Source organism: Magnolia sinica, chromosome 4 (assembly GCF_029962835.1).
Source record: "Magnolia sinica isolate HGM2019 chromosome 4, MsV1, whole genome shotgun sequence".
NCBI classification, from domain to species: Eukaryota; Viridiplantae; Streptophyta; class Magnoliopsida; order Magnoliales; family Magnoliaceae; genus Magnolia; species Magnolia sinica.
Genome location: NC_080576.1, coordinates 31,305,614 through 31,315,152, shown reverse-complemented (window position 1 = coordinate 31,315,152; position 9,539 = coordinate 31,305,614). Strand labels below are relative to the sequence as shown.

Sequence of the window (9,539 nt, the reverse complement as noted above, 5' to 3'; positions counted from 1 at the left end):
AGAACTGCTTCCTGTGGTGTGGTCAGCTCGAGCATTCAATCAAATGAAGAAGATCGAAATCTAAGGTGGATCAAACCATAGGAAACAGTGGTGATTGAACGCCCTACCATTAAAAGCTTTTTAGGTGCACCGTAATGTTTATGTAGTGTTTATTTGCCATCCAATCTGTTGATAAGGTCATATAAGCCTGGATGAAGGGAAAAAACAAATATCAGCTTGATCGAAAGCTTGTGTGGTCTATTAATCGTCAATCACCAATGTTTCCTATGTTTCCTATGGTATGGTCCACGTGATAATTGGATCTGCTTCAATTTTGGGATAATGTCCTACAATGATCTAGAAAAAACGGATGGAGGGCGTGGATACGGAATACATATATCAACGTGGCCCACGTCAAGGGCCGCACCCTCTTGGGTGAGTCCGGGGTCTCACCTAAACCGCTCCTGCTTTGGGCGGAGTATAAGCCATCCACATGCAGACACGCGCTGTGCATACATGCATGTATGCCCCTAGCTGTTCAAACACCAGGGCTTGCTGTAGATGGGCTATTACTCAATAATCACACTGAAGGATCATCATAAACATTTTTTTTTTTTTTTCGGGGTTTTAGACAGGTGGGTCCCACCTTTCAGCGACTTAAGCCGTTGGTGAATCTCATCATGCAATGTCATCTATGCCTTAATATGTTCATGGTAGATGATCCTAGCCATCCGATGAAATGGGGAAATTTTGACTTAGGGTTTGGATGGTTAGGATCATCTGATTGGAGAGATTTCGCAGGTATAAATATAATCTACCATTGGGCGTTCCATGAGAACGATTAAGATCAATAGAAGATCAGCCTCACATGTACAGTTGGTTGGGCTGAATAGAAAAGGTTCACCAGGAATTTTATGATATGTGGACCACAATACAAAGGATTTCAAATATATTTAATATTCTGATAAGTAGGGCCCACGTGTTGGTATTCCCGTCCGTCTGTCTTTTACGCCCCCCCGAGGATGAATAATGCTGTCAAAGCCTCCCAATTGACAGATCCCTGACACGAGTATCAGGGTCTTTAATTTTAAAGACGAACGTGGTAGACTCTCTGGAGTTTCAACACCCGGTCAAGGGTTCGAGTATCCATAGGTGGTGAAAGCCCACTACGGCGTGAGTGCGTGGGTAAAAAAAAAAAAAAAAAGGCTAGACCCACGCTACGTTACCTTCCCCACTACTGTGTCGAAAGTGTAGGATATCCTGGCCGTTCGAAAGGTGGGCCCCACGATGAATATCATCGGATGCAAAAAAAAAAACTCAGGCCAATCCACTAATCAGATGGCCCACACTACTGTACTCTGAGTTGATGTATAGATGGAGAACACCTGGTCAGTAGATCTACCTTATTTCCTCACCTGATGATCTTCATGATGGCCCTGCATTTTCCACCATTGGGATGTTCTATGTGTAGTTTATCCACGCCGTCCATTCGTTTTTCTAGATCATTTTATAGGTTCAACCCAAAATTCATGCATATACAAAGCTCAAGTGGGCCCTACCACTGGAAAAAGTGAAACTATTGGTTTCAACCGTTGCAAATTTTCTAAGGCCCCCAATGATGTTTATTTGTCATCCAACCTATTCATAAGATCAGAAGGACATGGATGAAGGGAAAACACAAATATCAGCTTGATCTAAAACCTCTGTTGTCCCCAAGAATTTTTCAATGGTAGATGTTCAATTCACACAGTTTCTGGTGGTGTGGTCCATTTGAGGTTTGGATATACTCCATTTTTGGGATAAAACCCTAAAATTATGTGTTAAAAGAGATGAACGAGTGGATATAATGCATGAATGACACAGGCCCACGGAGTTTACTCAGTACGCAATCCGCTTCCTCTACACATGTGACACGTCAGCAGTAAAATTCAAATTCGGCTTATTATCCGATGGTCGTATATGCAAAGGAGGAATTAACAATGGTCAGACGGAATGGGCTTTCATTTGCCCAGGTGGAACCCATGGCTCAATAATCAAAACCGTTGCTATGATGGAGCCCGCTGCCGATCGCTTATGCACAAATTATCGTCCGGGTCGAAGAACTCCAAACCGTCGGCAGTTGGTCTGACAAATAAAAGGTTAAGAACTAAAATACAACGGTCGCCATTCCTTGAAATCTGGTACATGGTACATTTATACTTCATGGGTCATCCAGAGCAAGGCCCATCATCCAACGGCTGGATTAATTCATTTTCACAAAATCATTCATTAATAACTGATTAGCCCAAACATTCTCTTGGTGGATCACTGAATCGCATGGTGTCCTTACAATAGTCATAAACCATATGCTTTCGACACACCCACTTCAACTGATGGCTCTGATGCAAGCTCAACCCAATCATGGCCGGTCTATCCCACCAGTAATCTCCACCCTCCCTACATTTCCCGACCATGTCGTCAGTCTCCGGCAAATACTCGCACGCATCGACCTCGAACGATTGGAAGGCTGAGATGAAAGGCGCATGTGTCCAATCTGTCTTCACCCTCCCTCCTTGTGTGGCCCAGTCATCCGCATTCCAAACCGAACCGTAGATTCCCATCCCTTGATTTTTTGGGTATGGTACGCCGATATCTTCCCTGTTAGCGAACACACGTATTGGAATTCCATCGATAAGGAACCTGTCACAATATCACATTTCGAACTGATCATCAGGTGGGCCCCATCCAGGACATAAAATAGCATGATCCTAACGGTCCAACCAGAGGACTTTGGTAGACTGCACATGGACGCTTAAAAGTATAAAAACTGATGGGTGGTTTCCATTCAATTGGTTATAGCCTCATATCTAAGGGCTACGATGGTTCGATCGGTGTGATTATTTAAGCTGTGGTGTGTCAGTTGTGAAGCCCACCAGATGAATGGTCCAGATCTCATAGATGTAGACCATTTTGTATTGTATTTGAAGCCATGTATTGAGTACGAGCAGGCAAATTGTATGAAATACAATGAAGTATTGCTACTCGACATGGTTAGTGGTTGCATGGGTGAGGAATAATATTGCTTAAAAAATAGCAAAAAGATTATTCTAATGCTTTAATTAAATACAAAAGAAAGTTAGAAAAAGTGCAGTCGGCTGTGATTCTTCCCGTACAGTGGGCCCCACTTACCAGGAACCTAAAAGATGATGAAATGTTGGTGGTCCACCTCCACCTCATTTTCTTGGACGCGGATTTCCTGCTAAAGCCTGTCGCAGGAAGTTCCTGCCTGGGAACCTAGGTGGTGCCCACCGTGATGTTTGTGAGACATCCACCCCGTCCATCCGTTTTGTGAGCTCATTGTAGGAGCTGAGCCCAAAAGTGACCAGGATCCAAGACTCAAGTGGGCCGCAATAAAGGAAAAGGTGGGTAGGGAAATTCCTACCGTTGGAACCTCCCTGGGGTTGACAGTGATGTTTACATGGTATCCATACCGTTCATAACATCATTCCTACTGGGATGAACTGAAAACACAAATATATCCTGATTCAAAACTTCTGTGGCCTCACGAGTATTTTAACTGTGTAAGTTCAATCCTCACATTTTCGGCCCATTTGAGCATTGGATCCGGCTCGTTTTTCTCTGTTAATTCCAAAATGATCTCACAAAGTGGATAGACGGTATGGATTTCTCACAAAAATCACGGTGGGCCCCACTTAGGTTCCCAGTGCAGGAACTTCCTGCCAGGAAATCCGCGTCCGTTCCTGGACCAGCCTGGTTACATTGGCAGATGATCTGGACCGTCCATCTTGTAGGCTTTATTATGGGTGCAAGATTGTACAAGGATCACAATATTTGACAATCCTAGCTAAATTTGATTTATCAGATAGATTGGTGGAAATTTACGTGAGCTGATCTGGAGCGTCCATCTTGTGGGCCTTGTCACGGAGGTAAGATTGTACAAAAATCACAACGTGGGAGAATCATATCAGATGGGAGGATGGAAAATGACCTGATGTGGTGGCGATTCCAGAGGAGCGAGTACGTGTGAAAATCTGCGGTCGGATCGAACCAGAGCGTGTGCCGTTGCTCCCGGTTTCCGGTGCCGTTGACGTAGACATTGGTTTGAACCAGGTACGGCTCGCCGGAAACGTTACCTAGGAACTCAAAATCCAGCTCATCATGGTATGGCCCATCTGAAGACATCTGCATCACCGTTCAGATAAATCGATCAAACAGCTTAACGAAAATCCAATCTTGCGTGAGTAATCGATTGATCTGGACCGTCTATTAGGTCCATTGTATATTTCATGAGATACCATTCTCTTTTATAGCCTTCCATTTTCCAAGCAATGGATTGGATGGTCAGAATTGCTCAATAAAATCGAAGATTTTAATGACAAGCAATCCATGATGAGCCCTGAAAAATTAATGGCTCAAATTATTGATTGGAGCTGTTTTTATATAATTGATCTCAACCGTCGATTTTGTAGGCATATGATGGGATAGATAGAGTGATCCGATTGGTGTGATTTTAGCATGCTAGCCCATGAAATGGGTGATCGACCTAATGCATGGATTAGATTGATTAATTGGACAGCCCAGAATGTTTTGGTGGAAGTAGTAATACTTTATAAGAGAAAATAAGCCATGCACAGAAGGTTTCAAGACAGGGTCGAGTCACATGCAACTCGTCTGAGTCAACCGGACTCACTGATATCCAGTTGGACAGTACGAGTCAGAATTGAAAATGAGGTTGACTCGGACGAGCATCTGAGTCACGACTCGACATTGGACCTGAATTGCTCTTAAAACCATCATTACAAATGCAGGTCATGAACTTTCATTTAGTATACCAAAGAAGACTTACGTAAAATGCAGTCACGGTGCCAGCTGAGTCACCTTGAACGAGCTTTATCTGGACACTGACTCGCCCAAAAAGGTACTTCCCTTTTGACTCGAACCCACAACCTTAATACAAGAAGATAAAGTAAATGAGACAGATTATTTTTAGACTCGGAAGGTGACTCGTCCGAGTCGACTCGGACTCGTTTAGCCCTGATTCGGTTCGACAGCAGTCACACCACTACTCTCCTGGGCAAGTCATCCACGACTCGGCCGAGTCGGGGGAGAATCGACTGGAGACTGGACGAGTCGGAGTTGCCGGGTCTTTTAAGTATGAGAGAGAGAGAGAGAGAGAGAGAGAGAACCTGAAGCGTTATCCAGCTTAAGCTGAAGTGTATCTCCTTGAGCCATGATGTGGTCGGGTGCCCAACTGGGTTGGAAGAGTTCGCTAAAGTTAGCCGAAAATGCTCTACTTAGAAGCGTAGCTAAACATAGCAACAGCACATTGGCATTGATTGAGTGCATTGCAGTCCACCTCTCTCTCTCTCTCTCTCTCTCTGTTATGTTTCCTTCAATAGCACGGGGGACCGTTGCTACGCTGACTGGCATTTATAGCCGTCCGATGCCTTGTTCGACAAGTCACATGTGACCACGTTGGGGGAGCGGATTAGGTGTTACCCGGGTAAAACCCTAGTGGGTGTTACCCTTACAGTGGGGTCCACCTTGATGACGTGTTCTATATCCATGGCGTCCATCTGTTTTTTCAGCCCATTTTAGGTCTTGTTCATGAACATTAATGAGGTCCAAATCTCAGGTGGACCACACCAAATGAAATAGTGGTGATTAAACACTCACCATAAAAACTTCCCAGGACTTGCTTTAACCAGATTAGTAACGTTTAGTTTTCATCCAACCCGTTGATAAGATCAAATGGACCTGGATGAAGGTAAAATACAAAGATCAGCTTGAAATAAAACTTTTGTTGCTTACAAAAATCTTTCAATGGTCATTCACCATGTTTTTCTAGTGGTGTGGTCCACTGCAGATTTATATATATTTAATTTTTGGGAAAACATTCTAAAATGAGCTGAAAGGACAGATGGACAGTGTGGATATACAAAAATTTCATAACGATGGGCCTCACACTGTAAGGGTAATAGCTTGGGTGTCACCCCGTAATCCGCTCCCCCACCCACTTAGACAGTTAGACGGGAAGTGGATTGCGTCCGAACCCGGGTTGGACAGTAAACTTTCCAACCATAACCCCTGTAGATCCCACCTTGATATATCTGTTTATCCATGCCGTCCATCTATTTTAGAAAATCATTTTGAGATATGAACCCAAAATTGAAGTAGATCCAACGCTTAAGTAGACCAAACCAGAGATGATTCTTTCAATTAATGCATATTGCATTTAATGCTTTATACATTTCATGCAACCCAAGCTCATCTCTGGTGTGGTCCACTTGAGGGTTGGATATGCTTCATTTTTTATATAATATCTTATAATAATATGAAAAAATGGATGGACGGCGTGGATAAACACATACATCACGGTGGGACCCACAGGAGCTCTGATTGGACGGCTTATGCGCATCCCGTCGGACGCCCGGTCGGATCCATGGTGGGGGTCATGTGGGGATCCCTTTTGCTGAGTTGGCAGTTATAGTGGGAGGGAGGGATAGAAGGTGGTGGGGCCCACTGTGCCACGTCTGTCCAGTGCACAGTGACTCAACGGGACTTGTTATTTTAGGGAATCGAATGTAGAACAGCTGTTGGAAGGGGGAATCGATGAGCTGTTTTCCATCTTAATCGTGTGCTTTTGTGGGGGTGCCTGTTTCCAATTCGAATTTTAATCTTACTCACACACTCTAACTCGCGACACACGTGTGCGTGATCAAAGATCCACCCAATTGAAATCAAGTGGTTAGGATTGTCTACGTCTGTTGGTATTAGGAGATCATCACGTCCGTGCTGGGGTCCACCTGATGAACGGCTCGAGTCTTGCATGGAAGTGCTCCGTTCATAACCTCCCAAACTCTTTGGAGTCCACCATGTTGTATATATAAATCCAATCCGTCCATTAGGTGATAAAACTCATTTGAACCGTACATTCAAAATATTAATCGGATAGAGAATTTCTATGGCCCACAACAATGTGAATAGTCTAAAATAGCTCCTAAAACCTCTAAGTTTATTTCGTGTGGTCCACTGAGTTTTCGATCATGCTAAATTTTTGCATTTTCACTTCATCCTGGTGATTTGAACCTGATTAAATGGTTCGATGAAAGACATAAACTGTGATGGCCTCACAAACAAACCTATGAGTGGCATACCATTCCACATTGTTCCTTGCTGTGTGCTCCAAGTGCCTTTTGGATCTGTCTGATTTTTCTCTCCTATGATTTAGAATAGATGATGGAAGCTGATGAACAGAGTGGATGTTACATATAAATATAGTGGGCCCCACATATCTTGGGTGTAATACGCGCTGCATAAAACAGGTGTTGCAGAGTATTCCGATCCATTCATATTGCGTGAAACAAAGATAAAAAGTACCCCGTTTTCAATCGCAAAAATACGTTATATAATGTCTATCTTGCGAGTGGAGTGTAATGCGCACCTAGGCAGTAGGCAGGAGGCAAATGCACCCCCTTAAAAATACGACGAAAATACCTTTTCTTTCCCCGGTCTGTTCTCTGAGAAATAATTGGTACGGAAAGTCCTCCGTGATAAATAGCCGTACATGTACCACGACCACACATGGACTGTCCATTGGGTGGGACCTTACAGTGGAGGGCTCATAGCTCAAAATAAGAAGTTGATCAAAGATCCTATGGTGTCTGATCGGTGACGTACAATTGTACACTAACCAACAGTCCATATTGAACGGGCAAAAGTCTCCTGATCGAATGGTTAGGATCGCCTCGTAACATCATTTTCGACCCGTAAACCTTGTCTTGAGGTCCACACGTAATGAACAGCCTGGATCTCCTGCACAAACTGAAAATGTCCTGTGAAAATCAGGCTAATCAAACGATCCTAACCATCCGAATAGTGGTTGTCAAATGAATAGCAAAAGCTGACGCAGACAGCGGTCCATAAAAGTGAAATCAGAGGGTCAATATCGCTCCATCAGTATCAATTTCAGGCCATGTTCCATCCAAACTGGGTCCAACATATTGGGCGGTTTTCACTGTTCTGGCAGCCGTCTATGTAGGCCAGTACGGTTGTTGAGACTCCCCAGCTTAGAAACTGGCGGCAACATCACTGCAATCTTTCCCATTGAAAAATCAAGGGACCCACTAGCATACCAGCGGACCTCGAGCACTTAGCGCTGCAAATCATGGGCGTGGATTCAGTCAACTCGTGGGTCCTACTTTGATGCATATATTATATATCCACGCCGTCCATCCACTTTTCCACCTTATTTCAGTCCGTGCGCTAAAAAATGAACTATTTCCATATCTCAGGTGAACCACACCATAGGAAGCAGTGGTAATTGAACGCCTACCATAAAAAACTTCCTAGGGCCCACATTAACCTCTATTTTCCATCCATCCAGTTTATAAGGTCAAACAGATCTGGATGAAGGGAAAATACAAATACCAGCTTCATCCAAAACTTTTGTGGCCCACGGGGAGTTTTTAACGGTTAATTAGTATTGTTTCCTGTGGTGTGGTCTACGTTAGATTTGGATATGCTTCTTTTTTGGGCCCCTTTATAAAATTAGTCGGGCTGAGCCTGAGTGTGATGTTTGATACGCATGCACATAGAGATTACTGAGAAGCTGAATACGTATCAGATAAGAAATTTAAATTAAACGGTTCGATTTATGTTTCCCACTTTAGATGCATCATGAACCAAAAAATACACTTATTTGATTATCTAACTATTGGATTGGTGGACACTAATTGGACGGTTAAAAATGAAAAAATATTTAATGGTCCTATTTCAACGATTTGGATGCCTTGGTTTCCACAATTTAAACGGTTTAATTTGCGTTAATGTATGCCGCGTGTTCAATTTGTGAGCGCCCGCGTATCATGCATCGTACTCTTCCATAGTATCGAATAATTCCCCTCCATTTATATGAAAAACGGACTGCTTGGATGTTGAGATGATGGGAGGGTCCCTTGAATGTAAGAAAGCAAGATGCTTTGATTTAATACCATTACCATATTAAGTGGAGATTGGAATCAATGGACGGCCATGAGTGGCAGTGCGGTCCAGTTTTCATATTGGGTAGTGCTGAAACCATTGATAAGGCATGTTCCACGTGTCACCCCACGGCCTGAATTTTTTGGGTGGTATGTTCATTAGGTGGGCCAATCCCTTATGGCCCCAACGAAGGATCAGGCCAAACCCCTCGTCAGGTGGGGGCGCGAATTGGGTACTACAACCGGACCTAGGTAGAGCCGGATGATCCTGTCAGGGGCTTTGTGGGGCCACTATGATATATGTGTTTTATCCAAACCGTCCATCTATTTTGAAAGATCATTTTAGGGCATGGACCCAAAAAGGAGGCAGATCCAATGTTAGAGTAGACCACACCACAAGAAGCCGTAGTGACAGTGACCCCACCATTGAAACCTTCTTAGGGCCCACCATGATGTTTATTTTCCATCTGTTCATAAGGTCACATAAAACTGGATAAAGGAAAAACATATATATCAGTTTAATCCAAAACTTCTTCTCCTCGAGAGGTTTTCAGCTGTGGGCATTCAATCCTCACTGTT

At 43.6% G+C, this 9,539-nt stretch overlaps 1 protein-coding gene across 1 annotated transcript; it reads right to left on the bottom strand.

Moving 5' to 3' along the window:
- Window positions 1–2,128: 2,128 nt before the first annotated feature.
- Window positions 2,129–5,353, bottom strand: LOC131244439 (xyloglucan endotransglucosylase protein 6-like). The gene is made up of 4 exons (XM_058244038.1): window positions 5,166–5,353; window positions 4,826–4,926; window positions 3,968–4,161; window positions 2,129–2,658 (listed from the first exon to the last, which is right to left on the bottom strand). The coding sequence occupies exons 1-4, from the start codon at window positions 5,323–5,325 to the stop codon at window positions 2,259–2,261; spliced, it is 855 nt and encodes a 284-aa protein (XP_058100021.1). The 5' UTR covers window positions 5,326–5,353; the 3' UTR covers window positions 2,129–2,258.
- Between the last annotated feature and the right edge of the window lie 4,186 nt (window positions 5,354–9,539).